Here is a 19354-nt window from a genome sequence, read left to right on the forward strand (position 1 = left end):
TCTCATGAAGCTGCAGGAACAGAAAGATGGCTGTCGATTCGCGCTTCCATTGGTGGGGAGGCCTTGGACCTAACTGCTTCAAGTCTGAAGTCAGGTACGGCGTCCAAGAAGCTGTGCATCTAGGCGAGCGCTAAATTTGAAAATGGGTTGCTTTTAGGAGCCCTGGCATATGATGTCTTACTTTAGACTGGCGACCGGTGGACAGGCCGCTTCCGGCCATGGGAAACTTCAATCTCGGCTAAAGCAGTATGGCCCTTTGAGTACCGACAAAAGGGAAGAGAGAGAAGACGCCACGACAGGATGGTCGGTCCAGAGTTCCGGAAGTGGCGTTCGTACTTAGTCCAGGCACTGGAAAGGCGTGATCCCGTATTCAACGGTGGGTGTTCTTGACGATATCACGACGAGTACTGTACCCTCATCTTCATGCCGAATTGGAGAGTTGACCAGGCACGCTGCAGAAGCCTGATGGATGTGCGTCGCGGAGGGAAAAAGAATGGGGCCGCGATGGCTGCCTGATGGCTACGCCTCATGGCGGCATATTTGGAGTGGGTGGATTTATCCGAATGCAGGAAGGAGTCCGAGTGATTAGATGTTGGATGTGACCTGGGAGGCGTCGGCTACAGGACAAGCGATCACAAGTCAGGGGCACCCGGCGCCAAACCATTCCTCTTGCGGAAAGGCAGGTCTGGCCCTGACACTGCCGTACAGCCCTTGGGAACAGATTCTTTCATTGCCGCCTTGGCTTTCTTCACACCCAACGGCCGGAACACATGCGCCTGGCCGAGGCTCGTCTAGTCGCGAGTTGTTGTTGGTTTCATCGAGTGGATATCAGACGGCCGACGCTTTTGATTGCGTTCTCCTTCACCGGCGGGATAGGGTTAGTGCAGCGGGCCTGATTATACATCACGAGTTCTTGCGGAGGACTCATAAAAAGGCAATCTACTTACCGTGTTGGTAACTACGATCAGTACGAGGTTGTGGACAATCAATCGCGCCCACCAGGCGATGCTGCAGACCCTGCGAGATCTATTTCAAGCCATCAACTGTGCTGGAGAGCACGACTCATCTGCACGCCGAATAATCCTGAAATGGGGGGCGGAACGTTGGTGGCCTGAGTAGCCATGACTTTTTCACAATGCCTCGTAGCTGTGTCAGGCGCGTAACTAGGACAGCCTACACAAGTCGTATAGACACCATTGCTGATCGTTGCCTGACTCGAAAGCGTTCTGAAATACCAGCAATACCTGGACACGATGCGAGCCACGTGCCCGTGCGCTAGAACCCACAGTTCGGCACTCCCTGGCGCTGTTTGTCGATCCTCATCCGGGCCGATCACGAGCGATAAGCTTCGATCGTCCTATCCATGTTTAAACCCTGATCTTCGATCGTATAAAGCTTACCATAGTTGTAGTGTTTCTTTGAGAAGTTGCCACCATGGCTAATGATAAGAGTCAGTTCACATCTTCATCTACGTCGTGCAAATGGGACTCAACTTGCTCGATTATGAAATTAGATTTCTTGAAGGGAGATTCGACTATCACATCTATGTATTAAACCCGTCTAGCACCCTTTGGTATCCTCCCTATAGTTTCCTCTTTTCATACAAGACTTCATAAATCATGGTATTGCTAAGTCTATGCGACGGCGAATCGGCTGCGCTCTCGTAGCTTCTTACCGAACTTGTACAAGAGGAAGATGCCAACAGAGCAGAGTACCATACACCCTGCCAACAAGCTTACACCTCCATCTATCCCAATGCCCTCGAACATTGGACGTGCAAAGAGAATGGCTGCAAATGCAAATGCACTTCGGCTCAGACTGTTCGCGCTGAAGATACTGGCTGCATAACGCGGGTAGATGTTCGGGATGTAGAGCAAAACACTCTGAGCGATGAAGTAGATTCCGAAGACAGTCAGACCGAGGCCGATCGTAGGTACGATCCAGTGAACAGATGGTCGAGATGCCCATGCAAACATGAACAGTCCGATTGCAATGATAGGGCTGGCAATCAAACCGGGCCACAGATGGTTTTCAAGCTCGCCAAATGTACCGCTCATCAAACGGGGGAAGACTCGGTACTTGAGGTACAAGACGTGGAAAGTGAATGCGAGTCCACAGCCTGGAAGAATTGAAAGGAAGATAAGGCCAGTTGTCTCGGCGTTGAAGTTATACATGGGGACGTAGACCAAGGGAAGAGACTGGGATGTGTTGGTGAGTGCGCTTAGCAACGAGATTGATGAAGTGCTTACCTCAAAGAATGAGTAGTAAATGCCATAACACAAACCCATGTATACCGTCGTGAACAAGATGGCCGGATCCAGAATGTTGATCTCCCAGGGCTTGACAAGAGCATCAAATAGCAAACTACTGACTTTCATATTCTTCTGCTTACGTTCCGAGTCAGACATAAGCTCCTGGTTTCCTGTCTCCTCGCGCATACGCTTAGCCTTGTAGTAGAGAATAGTGGGTCCAGAGCTCTCTGGCAGAACGAGAAGCAACACGAGATATACTGGTCCTGAGATGATGAGCAGCTCCCAGCTCGAGAAGCGCCATCCCAAGTCCTTGACGGCGTAGGAAGACAGTGTTGGGCCCAGAGCGGGACCTAATGTGGCGACCATAGCCCAGAGGGCGACGGCGAACGGGAACTCGGCCATTGTCCAGACATCTGCGAGCGACGCACCCGCAGTAGCGAGGCAGGGCGATGCCATGAAACCCAGAAGGAATCGCAGCACCATCAACCCGGCGAAGTTGTCCACTAGAGAAGTGGGTATACACAGAATAACAAACAAGAATCCCGAAATCGCATATGGGGGGTTCCGGCCGATAGCTGGAACCTCGGATAGTGGAGAAAATAGCAGACACCCAATACCGTAGCCGAGCACGTACAGTGCGATACCTAGTGAGGCTGCGACATGACTGACGTCAAATATGTCCATCACAGCTTGCTGCGAGGAAGTGTATATCGAAGATCCAACATAGACGGCGAAGGTGTAGACGCAGAGTATGACCGTCACTAGGATTTTGTGACTCCGAGGCCAGTTCTGGGGGTTGCTGGGGTCGTCTGGGCCACTCCAGTCTATGAGGGTGGTTTGATGTTGCTTGAGCTCTGTGCCGACAGGGCCCTCTGTGGGTACTTCTTCCTTTGGAAAGGGGAGGTCGTCTGTTGACGAAGATGGAGATATTGGTTTGGCGGGCTTGCGCGTGTAGTCGAACTTGCGGTGTTTGGCATAGTGCAATAATGTTCCCACACTAGAGTGCTGGAACAAGTAGGACGACATGACTGTGGTGGTATAGTGCCACGAGTATGCAGGACGTGTTGAACGCCAACAGAAAGATGTTAAGTAAAAGCTGATAAGGCTGAGTAGAACTTTGTAGTTCTGTCTCTCAAAAGGGGTAACACGTATCACGCAGGGAAGGTGCGTCTGTTCGATGGGAGCTTGGAAAGTGCTGTGGTATCAAACCAAGTTCCCTCCTGAAACCTTTATACTTCATTGTAGTTTCTATCTTTACTTCATCATCTGCAGGGCAAGCCACACGAGGGCGTCAGATTCTTACGTGACACGAAAACACGGCTAGGGATCAAACATGCACAGAAGTTTCCGGACCGGCCAAGCTTAGCAAAAACGAAGTAGATTTCATGTGTATCGTGGATTTCTTCCATGACACCCAGTTAGGTGACAACCTCCGATAGGGCGTATCTTACATTCCAGCACTTGAACCCTTGGCAAAGGGCTGATCTTAGGCAAATGTAGACGTCTATCCCTTAGCCATGTCTTCTGACGCCGGTTGATTCGTCGGATACTTTTCTGATAGTGCTTGAAATCAAGAGTCATAGTGGAGCCAGCGGAGGCAACGGAGTAAGCGGACATAAAGCGACATGGGAAAAGCAACCACACATCTTACAGTGAGTGGAGTGCCGGACGAATTGAGGATATTCAACGAATAGTGGGTGTGCACGAAGTGTGTATCAGTGTCTCGAAAAGCATATGAGCCCATTATGCTACCTATACCTACGATTCTGACCGTTCTGTAAGCGAGGCTGGCCGTCCTTAGTGCGTCCACAAAAGCAGTCAGATAACGCCCTTAATTGCTGGCGCTCACTGATTGCACAAAAAGGAAAAGAGTTTGTGGAAAACGCAAACCTAAGTTACTACAAGGTTTTGCTGTCTTTCCTCTACCAACCTCAACACCGTTGCATAAGCACACTAAACGCCCTTCCCAAAACACACAGTAGGTGTACCTCGCATAATCCAATCACAGACATTTATTCGAATTTGGTCCGAAGCCTTGGAAGAAAAAGTCTCCGATATTTGTAAGTCAACGGTTGTTTTCGTGGGCAACTGCAAGCCACATTTCGCTGACAAATGGCCACTAATGTGTCGGCGATCGCTTCTAAAACATGGCGGCTGAGGTGATATGCAGGATAAGCGAGGACGCAACCTGTACAGCGTGACCCTCTTGTTAAGCAGAAAGAATGAGATGTCAGCAAGGTAAAGTTTATGTATCTCGCTGTCGAAACGTCTTCCGGTTCTCGTCCATCCCCTTATCGAGCGTCAGTATTATACTGATAGGAGTCATAATGAATCATAGTGCTTCATAGATAGCACACTTGTCGTAACCAATATCTGTTAAGACGTTATCGGGGGTGCTGACATTGGTACTTACTAACGCTATATCCGTTATACCCGTGATGATCTCGGAACCCCGACGAACACGTGAAGCTGCAGTGGAGATACCCGGCGGGCTTTCGGTAAACGCCAATGCCCTAGCGGTCATGCACATCCTGCATAGTTGACTATAGAGCTGTCAGGTTTCTCCACACGCTATGGACTCGGGGCTGAGGCTCCAGACTTGACGTTATGACCCTAGAATAGTATTGCAAGGACGAACCGATGACCAAGCAATACATTTATATCTACAGGGCAAAGAATGAATTAATTCGAAAGCCGATTTCCGAGGCCGCTTGAATAGTAAGAGACTCAAAACATTATCGCGAACTGTTCAAGTTCCAGCCAAGGTATCTGACAACGCACACGATGGCCAGGAGATAAGATGTTAAACTCCGCATCGAAACATTAGTTCGATCAAATGTAAGATTTCTGCCAATACTATGACTGCCACCTCACCTGTCCGTCTGTCCTACTCGGGCCACCCAGAAACGCCTGATTCCTAGGCACGAAGCCAACAGCAGATGATATGCGTATCCAGTAAGAGTAGTCACTGCTGAGAAACATCACAAGCTCAAAAGTACTCGCAAAATCTCCAGTTTTGAAAGTAGAAGAATAAAATATATGCAATTGGTATCTTTAGTTTCCCAACAAAATTTCCAGAGCCTAAACGCCGTCGTTCCTCATGAAGCTTAGTCTAGTCGTAAATGGTCTTCCTCAAAGCCATCTTGCCCAGAAGCGCAAGATTTACTTTCTCTCACCCTTCCTTCCAGTCTTCTTAAGTCTAGCAGCAAGATCCAACATAGCGTCTGCCCAGACCGACATGCCTTCTTTATCCTTGATTTCATTACCGCAGAAATCCTTCAAGAAGGCACCCATCTTTTCCTCACCATACTTCTCTCCATAGACAACTTCTGCCGCCATGCTAACCTCAGTCTCCACACCTTCCTTGCCGAGATTGACTCCGAGTTCAAACGTAGCCTTGACCTTGGTTTGGAGAGTGGGAAGGAGCATGTTGGCAGCGATTGCCATGCGTTCATCTGACAGGATGCATTCCTCTGTGATGTAGCTGTGCTCTAGCCAGCGAACACCCTCGGCAACCGCAAGCGCAGTAGCCCAGCTGTTCTTGACAAGATGGAGAAGGGACGAGATGCGCGTCTGCGATTGCGGGATGCCGTGAAGGTGGGCGCGGATCAACTGAAGGAAGAAGCGCTTGCTAGTAGTCAGGGGACGAGGATGAGGTGTTGCCGAGTCTCCAATGTAAGCGAGGGAGATGGACCCGTTTGGTGTGTTGGAGCCTGTAGCAAAGGCAAATGGCACAAAATACAGTTCCAAGTCGTTCAAGTGAGTCATGGTGATGCTTGTGGATGAAGCAGAGGTAATGCTCCAGCCATGAGCTTGTTCCAGAGCAGCGACTTGAACTGTGTTGCTGTTAGTGAGATATCATCATTGATAGATAGACCGGACATACTTTTGAGATTGCTGACTTCACTCGTTGACCAGCCACGGCACTCTTCTCGCATGCGTTCGGCAGCCTTGATCTCCTCGATGCATTCAACCTTGCGGCTCTTGGCTGCCTCGATACGCACTTCTTTATCAGCTAGCTCTTTCTGAAGCTGTGCCAACAATCGCTTTTTCTCTTCCAGCTCAGCATCTGTGGCAGTGAGTTTCTCTCTTGTCTGCTCGAGCTCCTCCCGGTCGCAACTGTTCAGTTCATCGTGGCGCTGCTGTAACCGCTTGCACTCGGTGGATAGAAGCTCCTTCTTCTCTACTAAAGGCGGTAGCACAACATCAAGGAGTTGCTCCTGGTTGATCAGTGTAGACTCGTCGCGTTTGAAACCATCCATAGTATGAAGGAGACCACTCTTAAGATCCTGCAGGAGAGTGCTTCTCCAAGTATACCACTCTCCACGTGCTTCGAGGCGGGCATTGGTCTTGAGATTCTTGAATTGGTTGTCCATGACAACACGCTGGTCCGGGGGAGCAGTGAGGTATTCACTAAAGAGTAGTGGGTTCTCCTCTAGGACATTGGCCTCCATGGTGCGGACAAAGTGGCGACCATCTGAGATGTACTTCTTCATCTCGTGGCATGCGTGTTGATACAGTTCGTATTCAGGCAACGTACACGCACCGGCAACCACGAAGCGGTCCAGTGATTCTTCCTTCTCCTCTACTTCGACGTCGTGGAAAGCAGAGGGAGCAGCAGTATGCCGCCTCTTGGTCGTACTAAGGTCCATGAAGCGGATTTTGGTCATGTCTAGGAAGTCCTGAAGCGAGATGCGCTCAACCTCGGAGAAGTCTTCTGCAACACTTTCCTCTGCTTCAGGCTCCTCTTGCTCTTGCTCACCAAAGACGACACGCTTTCTAGGACTCATACTTTTCCGCGGTGAGGCCTTTTTAGGCGTTGGGGTCTTCTGCTTGGGCGTTGGCTGCTTTTGGGGGGTCTGGGCCTTCTTTGGTGTCATGCCACGCTTCACCGGTGACATCAGTGACTGCTTTCGTGGCGTGGACAACAGCTTGATGCTGTTGCTCAGTAGTGAAGTGCTCTTCAAAACAGGCTCCTCGCGTGGTGCACCTAGAGGACTGAATTGTACGGCAGACAATGAAGAACGACGTCGGTTCAGGATAGGAGCAGCAAGCGGATCGTCAGGTATCGCTTTGGGTGTACCTGTTCCTTTTTGGCTAGTAGGCGTTGCTATAGACTCCTTCTCTTTTGAAGCACTCAATGGGGTACGGCGCACAAACGGAGAAGGCTCGATTTCTTCGATATCCTTCTGCCTGACAATTTCAGGAGTGCCTGGATCCAGGGTCGGGTAAACCACATCTCCTGAGGTGCTGGGAGTAATGTCTTTCAAGACCTCAGGAACTGCCTCTGCCTCTGACCTGAGAATTGAGCTCCTTCTGCGTCCAGGTGATTTTTTGGCCGACAATTTTTGCGGAGTTGGTGTCTTCCCAGTTGGAGTGGGTGTGGCATCGGCAGACTTCTCTGGGGTTGCTGATGCCAGGATGGATCGCTTAATACCAGGTCCAACGATCTTGGTGAACTCCATAGAGAGGTCCTCATCTTCGACCTCCTCATCCTGCATGTCCTCCTCGATCTGTACAGGAGATTGGTTGTTCTTGATGTTGCCCATAGCTAGTGTAAAGTCCATGGTTGCATCTTCAACTGGTGTCTCAATGCTAGCACCTCCAGTAGATGCAGGCACTGGTCCTCTTACGATACCCCCGATTGCCATTGTAAGATCCATAGTAGCATCCTCAGATACGTTCTCTTGAGATTGTAGACGTTGTCGCAGACTGGCTCGTCGGTCCGTAGGTCGCTTCGCAGGGCTTCCTTGTGACGCTTCCAGCATGGATATTCTCCTCTTAAGACTCTTTCTCCTGTTTGCCGGCGCGTTGGCTACCATGGCCCGAATGCTTCCCAGTGGCATAGTCAGGTCCATGGTCATGTCTTCATCAATATCTGAGCTTGCGTTGTCGGGTTGCTGCTCCTGCTCCTGCTCTTGCTGCTGCTGTTTTTGTTGTTGGTCCTGGGGAATGATGCGACCCACTGCGCGTGTAATATCCATGCTCATGTCGTCATCCTCGGCCACCGTACGTGCTGGTGAGAAGGCAGGGCTAGCGTTTTCCTTGTCGTATTCGGTGACAAAACTCTTCTTTGCCCATGGTTTGAAAGCGGAAGTGATTTCGTCTTGGGCAATGTCCATGGTCATATCTCCGTTCTCGTCTTCATCTTCGTCGTCCAAGTCCAGCCTTTGAGTGGTCGCCTGGTTTGCAGCCTCACGGAGTGCAGCGTCTAAGCGAGCGCTGCTTTGTGAAGAGTCTTCTGTGTCCGGGGAGGCGCCCAAGTTCTCTGTCAAATCTTCGTCACTCTCAGAATCACTGCTGCCGTTGTTATCGCCGCCAGGTGACGCGTTATCTCCACTCAGAGGACTTGAAGAGTAGACGTCATCTGGGTTGTTGAAGTTCATGGGTGGTATTCCCGAACTTCTGCGGTTCTTCTTCTGGTGTTGCGATCGCTGGTTTGCAGGTGAAGAGCCGAGCTCAGGCTCAGGCTTTTCGGCCTGCTCTGGTGGTGTGGAAGGCGGCTCGGCGGGGTCTGAAGGAGGGGCAGGCGATGCGGGTGTGGATGCCTGGGATACGTTTGAGGCTCTTCTGGTGGCCTCTGACGAGGCGGAGGAAGTGGTCGCATCGCGCATGTACTCGACTACATCCCACGTATGTAAAGTGGCTTCTGGGGCAAACGAGACGCGTCGCCTTGCTAGTAATAAATTAACATCGTAACCACTACAATTTTGAGGCTGACAATCTTACCCAAAGACTTGCGACGGGCTTCGCGCCGCTTCTTCTCATCCTCGCCATTAGAGGCCAGGATTGACTTGACTGCGGGGATAAAGGCAGACTAGACAGTCAGCAACCTTTACATTCCTGATCGCATACACTCGACATACCTTTCTCCTGTTTCCCGCGGCCTCTTTCAGGGGTGGTGCTTCCAACTCTTCCAGACCACCAGGACCAATACTCTTGCTACGCGTCTTGCGCGCAGTCTTTTTGGGCGACAGCCCTGATTTCTTTGGTGACTGTGCGGGGGCCTTGAATGAGCCATTGGCGATGAGGCCGTCAGCGATATTATCTCGGGCGTCTGACTGCGCCATGGTGTGGTTGTGAAATTTGGAGTGTCGTTGTCGTGGTTCGGGACGGGAGTGTCGATGCATGTAAACACGACAAGCGCCAAACCAAACAATGCGTCGTCAGGCCCGTGCGCGCCCCCTCGTCTGATCTTATCATTGACCCCCACATCTTCAAACCATCGTCACTAAGTAAAACCTGAATTCTCTTATACTAACTTATATTGTTCTGGGTATCTAATTACAAATGAAAACTATCTATACAAGGTAAAAGTAATCTCAAACACAGTACAAAAACCATTGTGTATCCCACCCTTGCTGTTGGAAACGAGCGTCTTAAGGAAATCCGGTGTCTATGAAAACAGTCAAAAATCAAACCAAATCGAAAGTCAAAACCAGTCGGAAGTCAAAACTAGCCGAAATTCAAGAACGCTTAACCCAAAGACTCCTCCATACTCCCACTGGAAAACATCTCTGATCCACATCACCACCTCTAGTTCCCTCCGACAATCCGGCGGCGGCGCCATCCACTCAGCGGGCGAATCTCCTCCGTCTTCGTATCGCTAACACGGTGATATCTGCTCCATCGTTCATCTTGTGTCTCCCTCTCCTTCTCTTCAAAGCCTCCCCAGAAGCTATTTCGCCTGACCCTAGTGCGCTCCCGAGACAAGGACCGCTCACGGGTCTCCCAGGCCTCATCAATCCATCTGTCACTGTGATGAAGCGTCTCGCTAGGCCAGAGGTGAGACCCGTGAGAGTGGTGATAGGATGTGCTAGGTCGGTCCAAAGTAGCACTGATCCTGAGTCGAAGCGCACGGTCTTCTGCGTCTTCGTTATCGCTATGATGGTGACGGTCAGAGTATCGGTATGTGCGGTGTCTGTCGTAGCTGTATAGTCTCTCGTCGTCTTCGTTGTTGCGTGTGTCGTTTGACCAAATATTGTAGCGTTCCAGCTGAGAAGGTCGATCGCGAACCGTCAGGGCGCTGGAGATTTTGTTGGACTTGTGATTGGCAGGATATGGGTAGTCATCATGGCCGTCGTCGAGATCAGAGAGCGTGATACTGTGGTCGCGTTTGTGGGTATTGCGGCGCACAAGAGGGCGCCCATTGTAAGGCTCCTTTTCAGGAGTGCGCTCGCGCGCATGAGTGTGAGAGAAGTGCAGATAAGACATTGTGGTTGCCTTGTAAGGCTGCCTGAGTACTTCTGAGATCAGATGGTAATTGACTCGAAGAGGTAGTGATATTGAAGTTGTTCTGAGAAAGTCTGTGTCTGCAACTGCAGCTGCGTTGAGGATACTTATAGTTGTGCCAGTAACAAGAGGGTGAAGGACACTGTCGTGTAGTCACATCCTCTATATACCATCCGACCGCATGTCTCAACTGCCTACACAGTGAACGACATCATACCTGGCCAGCATGGACCCACACAACCCGTGGACAATCAAATAGCACCGCCTCTTTTTTGTGGCTCACCATCGTGGCTGATGCAGGTGATAGCACACTATGGTTGGCTGCGCCTCCTCTTGGGCGCCCTTTTGCATGAACTATGGCTTAGCGATAACGATCTCACCGCCAAACTATTGAGGCTTAACAGTGGCCTCTTAGCTGTTTGCACACTTATGAAACCCTTCCGTGGTGAACATGTGAGGGGTTGGTGCAAAAAAAGTTGCGGTCGCGGCAATGGGGCTGTGGCCTTTTGCAAGTGTGGGGGCCGGAAACTCGATGGTCGCAGGCCGGTCGCTGTGAGCAAACTAAGTGAACATGACGGAACCTGCCGATATTCGGGTAGGTGCCTGCAAAACTGCACACTTTTTCTCCCAGGTGTTCGTAACTGTTACTGAATGTCCTTGCTTTCAGGCAGGTGGCTTATTGTAGCTTGTAATGTTTCAATCATCATGGAATATGCTAGATCTCATTCGAGTTGGAGGTGTTTTTGGCTGACAATCGTTCGTTCAGGCTGACCAGACACTTTGACCCTCCTGTGCCCAGAGAATGGAGGTATGAGATGGAGTGTGGTATCAGGCGAGACTCCAGAGAGGCTATGCTCTGGTGTTGGTTGGGTGCGCCATTTCGCAATGCAAATAGCCAAATGTACCAGATATTCTCAAGGGCTTCAGAGAGGCCTGCGACAAACATCCATGGTCTGACTCAAGTTTGGTGATACTGGTCACCTGAATTCTTAGGTCGCACTGGTTGCCTGGAGGGACGCTGTTGATACCTTGGGGCGGTCTCCAACGCCACACCCTGGCATTCAATGGCGGTTCCAGGCTATGGCGGTTTGTGCTTTCAGCCCTAACGACAGCGCTTTGACGTAGTCATGTTATCTTCAAGAAAACGCGGCGCTAGGGCGTTCGCATGGTGGGCATCGCGTCCGTGCCTAGCTCTCCGTTCTCTTGCTTATGCTTCGTATCTTTTAGGCTCCAACGGTGGCCCTGACAGAAACATCAAAATCCCTTGAGCCTTTCTAGAAGGACATGTGCATGCGTTGACTTTTGTGTGAGGGGCAATGCGCGATGGTATCTCTCGAAATACGATATTGCCCCCTGATAAATTAGATTTTTAGGCGTCCAGCTCAGCAATCTTCCGTGTCATGCAAGATCTCAACTGTCTAGTCGAGTATTTCGTTGGATTTCTTCTGATGTGGGGATTACATGTTGTATACCACACCGAGGGACAGATTGAGGAACTCAGAGTGCAAGATAGTGTCAGAATGTGCAGTTCGCGATGTGGGGATAGATGGTCATGGGCGTGCGCGCTGGCGTGCCAATGTCCCATGGCCCTTGGCATGTGATCGCGCGCCATTCCTCGCTCTCAGGCTAGCTAGGATGAGGCATTGTCTGCGGCATAATTGACAAACTTCAACGTTTTCAGACCATGGCCGAGGGAAAGGGGTTGGGGCAGCTCAGAGCGCGAGAGGCCTCGTCCTTTGCTTCTCTATACTTGGCCAGCACCCACCGCAAGCTGTCGTACACAGACACGTAGCGCGCCACCATGTTGATGTTTCTACCGACTGAACTCCTGGCTCTTGTAGTCCTCGCCCGTGCTGTCCTAGCTTTCCCACGTATGTCACTGCTCGCCACGTAATACGATGATCAAGACTTACTTTTGCCAGAAATCGATACTCCCGTAAATGCTACGGCCACCATATCCATTGGCCAAACCAGCGAGGGCGCGTTGGAAACGCCATCGGATGACCTTAACAGCATACCAGACGAGTGTTTGGCCAATCCAAGAGTTTGTGGCGGACGGGAAAGACCAGAGCTTCCAACGGCCACAGGCTTTGACGACACCGATGTTGACAGGACCATCGTTGGCCCGTCCACTCCGACCAATGTGGTTCGCACTTCGAGTGTTCCAAAGGTTATCAATGTTGAGACAAATACTGTAGTTCGTGCTGGGACGAATACTGTGGCTCGTGTAGAGCCTGCTGCTACACCCAGCTCGGCAGCGGGTGGCCTTGAATTAGAGGAAAACCAGCCGGACGCCAACATAGTGACGCAAGACACGACTGGCCCGTCCGCTGCTACACCGAAAGAACATGCGGGTAGTCCCGCAGGGGATGTCCCATCTAGGGTTGTCTTGTCAGACGCGCAACAGGCACAAGAGGCACAACAGACACCACAGACAACACAGAACAGTCTGCTTTCAGACATAGTCTCGCGACTCGGCCAAACCCAATCTATTGTGCAGCCAACTCAATCTGATGTGCAACCTCCACGGCCTGATGCACAACCTACAGGGCTTGATGCGCAGCCAGCGCCATCCTTGTCGCGTACAACAGGCGATTCGGGCGAAGACTCCACCGTTGATTCTACTGGCAACTCTGCCGTTGACGCCGTGCCGCAAACAGACGGAAATAGCATCACGCCAGGACCAGGCATGCCAAGTGCCACAGGCACTACACCAGGAGCCATTCCCAACTCTATCACGCTCGGCTCAGCGGTAATAGCGCTAACGCCCGGTGTCTCCACCACCATCGGACCCAGCTCTGACCAGACGTTGGTTGCCATCACCACGAATGCTGCTGGAAGTACCCTAGTGACCATCAGTTCAAGCGGGGTCGCTGTCACCGCTACAGTAAGCGCTGTGCCAACTACCGTTACTCTGCCGAAGACGGGCTTCGAAGCAAGCATCACTGATGTTGCGCGTCCTGGAGTGGTCACTAGTAGACTGAGCACTACTTCCAGTACAGCTATGGCTGCTAATAACAAGAGGAACGAAGTCGGCTGGTGGACAGGTGCCATGCTGGGAGTCGTTGGGCTCGTACTCGGATTCTGAGAGTTGGATGCTGTTACCGACGATTTCTCTTTTCTTTTCTTTGCAAAGATCAATGGATCGAGGTATCCCAGTGCAAAGCAGTATGAATAGGGGACGCGTCCACACGCGTGATCACATGCGGTTTTCCCCGCGCCCCGCTTCTTGATAACCCCCGCATCGACACGTCTTGCTGGATACAAAACGCAGTTGTCCCTCCGAAGTCTCTTCCTACTGCTCCACACTTCTCGCTGTCCCCAAATTGAAGAAGGTCTCATATATACCCCCATTTCAACCATCTAAAGTACTACCTTGACCAACTTTTCCCACTCCAAGATACGTACGAGAGACCAACAACATGTCTTCTGAACCCGACAAATCAAAAATCACAACTACCCACAAGGCGGCGAAGGCTCAGGGGTTTCATAGCTTCAGGGCTTTCTTGGAGTCATATGGGCTGCGGGTTTGGGAACCAGACGATGTGGAGGAGGGAAAAGCGATTTTGAAGGCCATGGGATATAACATCTCATAAGAGATTGGGAGTCCGAAATACAGAAAGTGCTAGGTAATATGTTAGACCACTAGGAGCGATGTAAGGGATTCAAAACAACGGTCAGATGGTGCACGAAGTAGTAATGAAAGGGGGAACAGCTTAGGAACACTTAGTCTCGGTGTCTTATCAAGACTGGAGTGAACGACGCACATACTTATTCCATAACGAACAACATAATCTATATTCTACATCAGGAGATTCTCTATTTTACAAAGTATCCTATAAACCCCCCTTCCCATCGCTACTCCTCAACTCTCAACCCATACACCCTCAACTGCTCCCTCGTAACAGCATTCGGACTCTTAACCAACAAATCCTCTCCTCGCCCACTCTTCGGAAACGCAATAACGTCCCTCACGCTCTCCCTACCGCACATCATCGCCATCAGCCGATCCCAGCCCAGCGCGATCCCGGCGTGCGGAGGACATCCGCTACGCAGGACATCGAGCAAGTGCCTGAAATCCTCGATGCGCTCGGGCGCCATCTGGAGTATGTCGCGGAATATGAATTCTTGCATGGGAGCAGAGTGGATACGGCGACTGCCACCGCCGAGTTCGACGCCGTTGACGACGATGTCATAGTGGGCTGCTGTGGCTGCCGACGGGGAGGTCAGGAGGAGATCGACGTCTTCCGGTGTTTTTGGGGCGGTGAAGGGGTGGTGGGTAGATGAGAAGCCGGATGTGCCGCCTTGACCTGGTTCGGAGTCGCTTGAGGGAGTAAATAAGGGGAAATCTGTTATCCAAAGGAAGCGGAAGTCGTCTTTGGCGGGGGCGTCCACGAGGCCTTGTGATATGGCTGATTTGTGGAGGGCTAGTCGCAGGTTTCCGAGGGAGGTTGAGCCGCCGGAGAAGGGGGCGTTGGGGCGGGCTTGCAGGATGAGGAGGTCGCCGTGGTCGGGGATGAGGGTTGGAGGTCCTTCCATTGTGAATTGGTGGCCTAGGGGACCGAGACCGTCCATTGGTTTGGATAGGTCGCCGATGAAGACGCCGGGTTGGCCGTCAGGGTTGTCGAGGTAGGGTTTGCCGTCTGGGCTGTCGAGGAAGTTGGCGATGAATTTGCGAGTGATTTTTGGGTCTTCGGATATGGGGATCTTGATAGCGTCGACGGTTGGGTTCTCAAGCGGAGTGATTTTGCTGATTAGGTCGGATGTCAGGTGTTGCGTGATGTTGTGTATCTGTACATGTCAAGTTTAGATCTATAGGTATATCAACATGTGTCTTACCTTGGACTCGTAACGTAAGTCTGGTTTGTCAGATCCATACAATGCCATTGCGTCGTGGTACGTCATGCGTGGGAATGTCTCGGGAGTCTTCAGATTTAACACACGCTGCCAGATTTTCCTCAACAGCCTCTCTGTCTCTCTCATGACATCTTCTTCGTCTGCAAAAGACATTTCCATGTCAAGCTATATATCATTGTCAGAAGAGAAAGATGCATTCATGCAGGGAAACTGACCTGCGTAAACTCAGGCTGCCTATCAGCCCTGAGATCTTCATCGCGGAAGCATCGGGCAAATTGGAAGTACTTAGTAAATCCAGAAGCCATGAGAATTTGCTTATATTGCTGAGGACTTTGTGGCAATGCATATGCAAGGCCCTTTTGACGTGTTGGTACAAGAAATTCTCGCGCACCCTCGGGTGTCGACTTGAAAAGAACGGGTGTTTCTATCTCTTTCCAATCGACTTCAGTCAAACTCAGTCTTGCTCTAGCCATGGCCTTTGATCTCAGAAGGATGTTAGAACGCAGCTCCGAATCTGTGCGAAGTTGCAAATGCCGCTGATCTGGTCCGAAAACAGTGTCGTTCTTAATAATTATATCGTTAGGAATTTCATTGAGTGGCTCTACGCGTGTTACAGCAATTTCCCGAGTAGTGACCAATTTCATGCCGAGGAAATGATCGTCTTTTGCTGGTCGGCGCTCTGCAAGCGTGCCTCTTACGATGACCGGAGTCCACTCTTTCAATGAGCGGAGGCGAGCATGTGCTTCGGCTTGTTCTCCTTCTGGATTGTTCGAGCTGGAGACTAACTGGATACAAGACGTCTGGTTCTTGTTCCGAAGCATAGTAAACGAGAGCTTGCTGCTGACATCTCGTCGAGTACTAATGTACCCAAGAATTTCAATTTCCTGACCAAGCTCATGGTCGGCTAATTTCCCGTCGTTCCATGCATTGTCGAGTTTCTCCCATGACGAGGACCGGACTGCATTTCAATAAGTGCTGGAACTGGACTTGGTGGGGCGAACGTACTGGTCGCCTTGAAGTCATCAAGCGTCTTCCTGAGTTTCTCATCCGGTAAAAAATTCTCTTGAGTCGGCTGCAACGTCTGAAGGCATCGGATTGAGATTGGCAAACCTGATGTTACTCGATTCGCCGTGATCTCGTGATGGCGTGGTCTGAAGAAACGGGATATTTCCACATAGGAATTGCGCAAGCATGCACCCCGATTTGCCACATGCTTTGATGCATGTAGGAGACTCATTCTCATAGATGCCGCCCGATTGGACCCTGAAATTGTTTAGATGCGAAGATACTGGTTCAATGCCTTTGCTGCCAAATCTCGATATGCTGCCAAGGCCGATATCTCACCAAGCCTCATTTGGATTAGCATGCGCATGGGCCATTGTTCGGAGCTTCAAAATCTTTCTGTAGCCCTCACCCGACTTCCTCTCGCTATCCCTCCAGTTTATAACATGTAAGCGCCTCTTTTTTCAAACAATCCCAGAACCTAACTAACAGCGCATTCTAGATGATGAAAGCCTAGCGTGTATTAGCTGAGCAGCTCTCCTCATCCGCCTTCGAACTCTCCTCTTCGGAGGCTTAAGTGGTTCGCTGGTAGATTTGGATGTGGCCGCATGACTTCAGCGTTCGGCACACCCACCTTGTTACATAACGGACGCTTTGACGGCATCTCTGATTCAATAAACTGGTCGGTGTCAATTCTACCGCGATTACACTCGCGCGCGACAAAACGATTGCGATCACGGATACGAAAACAAAGGCGGAGCATTCTCACTGCGAAGGACTGCCGTGTACATAATATTTTGATAGGACAATGAAAGAGTTTTATTTTTCTGCGTGGTGCACCTTTGTTGGGTGACGTTGGAGGAATGAGTAAGAGACTGTAGCCCTGAGACATTCGCCAAAATTACTGCGAGAGGTATTGGAGTTGCCAATCTCTTACCTACTCTCCGAGACGGCGATATATGAACGCAGTGTCAATTACCCCTTCACTATTTCTTCATGGAAAAAGGGGCGTAACACATTTGCAACACATTATCATGACGGCAAGTCCGTTAGCATTGGGAGCTTGAATGCTTCATTTCAGTCCAAACTAAGACATGCCTCAAAGCAGTGAAGTCAAGTGACTTTAGGAGGTCTTTACATAAGGCTAAAAGATTTATCACTGGTTGGATCACATTTGTGAGGAGGCTGGATAGTTTTCGCAACTTCAACAGAGAGAACATGCCATGCAAAGAATTTTCTATTTTAGAACGCATTTCCATTCTCAAGTGCCACCATTTCCATTTATTCCTTGTCCTACAATGGCTCTGTATAACATGGTATTGAGCTCCACGCAACTGTCCTGTTCTAGAGGAATAAATGCTCGATCACGCTCAACAACGAGGAACATGCATCCCAACCTTTACCTCCCTCCTCTTTCCTTTTCTTGTGAGACCACGAAGCAATCTATAACTCGCTCTTGACAGGACCTCATCTACAGGACCGTCGTTAGCACTATGATTGTATACGCAGACCCGAACGTCAAACGACTACAATGACGAAAACGTCCGTACAGTATCGATTGTAAATTGCATGCCACACGGTCGCCACAGGCCGTTCTCTGCCTTGATGCAGTACTCATTGATTATCTTCGCCAATACCTGCGTAAGCTACAGATGCCGCAGCGACGCCGGAAGAATCTGATGCGGATCAACTGGATCCGGGTTCAACAACCCATCCGCAAACACAAGATGATCGATACTTATGCGCAGCGTATGCAACTTCGTCAGCCCCACAAGCGACCCGATACTAAATGGCCACGTAATTGTCGAGTCCTTCTTCATCCGCATCTCCAGCACCTCCAGCAACGGCGTGTACTGAACCAGTCTCCTACCCAACACCTTATAATCGAAGGTTCCGCAGAACCAACTCAGGTCATTCAACCGGTGCCGCAGATCCTGTGTGCCATCTAGAGTCAAGTGCCGGAGATTGGCGAACTGGCCAAGGAAGAAACATCGCATCACGTGTACAGGACTAACCGCTACATCGCGCAAGTCCAGATGCTGAAGCGCCAACGGCGTGTCATGGTGCAGATCGATACCATCAATGCCCCAGCCCGGGAGCCGCAAGCACTTTACAGAGGGCATAACCGACATACAGAATGTATGACCGGCCTCAATACCTTGAGGCTTGATTTCCGCGATGCATAGGTCCGATAGTTTAGCGAAGGGCTGTTGCTCCTGCTGTGTAGCATCGACGGGATAATCAAACCATGAAATACCGAGGATTTCTCGGCAGTTTGCCAGTGGTTCAGCGCGGGTAGCGGTTAGGTTGATAGTTTCGATGTTCGTGGCTAGGGTGAGGAAGATGGCGAGGAAGGAGTCAAGGGAGGAGAAGGGGTTGTACGAGAAGCCGTGGTTGAAGGTAGATGTAGATAATTCTCGGATGAAGTAGGAGTACGGAAGAAAGCCTTATAGTTTTTGTAATAGCGCGTAGAAGGCGAGGTTGTTAGCTTGATATAGATGGTTCCATGCCTCGGTCTCCTGCTCGGAGAGAGTGTCAAAGACGCAATCCAATAGGTACTTTCTCTTTGGTACCATTGTGAGACTGTGTACGTGCTTTGCAGGGTGTGGTTACGATAGGGTGATCGTGAAAAATTGCTTCATCTGGATGGTTGACATCTGAATGAAAGAGAGGTCGCGATATAGAATTGGCTCCGTGATGTGACGGAAGTACTTGGAGACCATTGACATGGCAGCCAGAGATGAACGGTCATTGTGTAGATATTTCAAAATCGTTGTGTCTAACTCGGTTGGCAGTTTGAAGAAAGACATGTTTGTGAGTTTTGAAAGAAAGTTTTAATCGAACGTGGGTTGAGTGGGGTTGGGTGGGATGTACTGGTTTACCTTGGGTGGGCGGGTATATAAATACGGGGCGGGAGGAGAGTTTACGCAGTGAAATGCGAAAAATAGCCCGTGACCGGTGATCATACTGAGGTGAAGTGAATTTGGTGTCTCATTAGCGCTTTCACTGAG

At 50.5% G+C, this 19354-nt stretch overlaps 7 protein-coding genes across 7 annotated transcripts; 2 read left to right on the forward strand and 5 right to left on the reverse strand.

Moving 5' to 3' along the window:
* Positions 1-1634: 1634 nt before the first annotated feature.
* COCSADRAFT_86538 (uncharacterized protein) lies at positions 1635-3278 on the reverse strand (the record flags this gene model as incomplete). The annotated part of the gene is made up of 2 exons (XM_007700597.1): positions 1635-2198; positions 2250-3278. The coding sequence occupies 2 exons, from the start codon at positions 3276-3278 to the stop codon at positions 1635-1637; spliced, it is 1593 nt and encodes a 530-aa protein (XP_007698787.1).
* A 2015-nt stretch (positions 3279-5293) lies between these two features.
* Positions 5294-9322, reverse strand: COCSADRAFT_114833 (uncharacterized protein; the record flags this gene model as incomplete). Its single annotated transcript, XM_007700598.1, has 4 exons — positions 5294-6088; positions 6139-8928; positions 8982-9069; positions 9119-9322. The coding sequence occupies 4 exons, from the start codon at positions 9320-9322 to the stop codon at positions 5415-5417; spliced, it is 3756 nt and encodes a 1251-aa protein (XP_007698788.1). The 3' UTR covers positions 5294-5414.
* Positions 9323-9474: 152 nt separating this feature from the next.
* Positions 9475-10622, reverse strand: COCSADRAFT_308925 (uncharacterized protein). Its single transcript, XM_007700599.1, has one exon. The coding sequence runs from the start codon at positions 10464-10466 to the stop codon at positions 9789-9791; it is 678 nt and encodes a 225-aa protein (XP_007698789.1). The 5' UTR covers positions 10467-10622; the 3' UTR covers positions 9475-9788.
* Positions 10623-12285: 1663 nt separating this feature from the next.
* COCSADRAFT_170194 (uncharacterized protein) lies at positions 12286-13572 on the forward strand (the record flags this gene model as incomplete). The annotated part of the gene is made up of 2 exons (XM_007700600.1): positions 12286-12355; positions 12407-13572. The coding sequence occupies 2 exons, from the start codon at positions 12286-12288 to the stop codon at positions 13570-13572; spliced, it is 1236 nt and encodes a 411-aa protein (XP_007698790.1).
* A 25-nt stretch (positions 13573-13597) lies between these two features.
* COCSADRAFT_308928 (uncharacterized protein) lies at positions 13598-14125 on the forward strand. Its single transcript, XM_007700601.1, has 2 exons — positions 13598-13819; positions 13885-14125. Exon 2 carries the CDS (start codon positions 13907-13909, stop codon positions 14078-14080), a length of 174 nt encoding a protein of 57 aa, XP_007698791.1. The 5' UTR covers positions 13598-13819; positions 13885-13906; the 3' UTR covers positions 14081-14125.
* A 217-nt stretch (positions 14126-14342) lies between these two features.
* Positions 14343-16578, reverse strand: COCSADRAFT_86902 (uncharacterized protein; the record flags this gene model as incomplete). The annotated part of the gene is made up of 4 exons (XM_007700602.1): positions 14343-15275; positions 15324-15506; positions 15557-16299; positions 16347-16578. The coding sequence occupies 4 exons, from the start codon at positions 16576-16578 to the stop codon at positions 14343-14345; spliced, it is 2091 nt and encodes a 696-aa protein (XP_007698792.1).
* A 1411-nt stretch (positions 16579-17989) lies between these two features.
* Positions 17990-19095, reverse strand: COCSADRAFT_189473 (uncharacterized protein; the record flags this gene model as incomplete). The annotated part of the gene is made up of 2 exons (XM_007700603.1): positions 17990-18789; positions 19056-19095. 2 exons carry the CDS (start codon positions 19093-19095, stop codon positions 17990-17992), a joined length of 840 nt encoding a protein of 279 aa, XP_007698793.1.
* Positions 19096-19354: the final 259 nt, after the last annotated feature.

The sequence above is a fragment of the Bipolaris sorokiniana genome (assembly GCF_000338995.1).
Source record: "Bipolaris sorokiniana ND90Pr unplaced genomic scaffold COCSAscaffold_5, whole genome shotgun sequence".
Taxonomy (NCBI): domain Eukaryota; kingdom Fungi; phylum Ascomycota; class Dothideomycetes; order Pleosporales; family Pleosporaceae; genus Bipolaris; species Bipolaris sorokiniana.

Coding starts and splice junctions, on each gene's coding strand:
- COCSADRAFT_308928 (XM_007700601.1), top strand. CDS start 13,907: ATGTCTTCTGAACCCGACAAATCAAAAATCACAACTACCCACAAGGCG.
- COCSADRAFT_308925 (XM_007700599.1), bottom strand. CDS start 10,466: ATGTCTTATCTGCACTTCTCTCACACTCATGCGCGCGAGCGCACTCCT.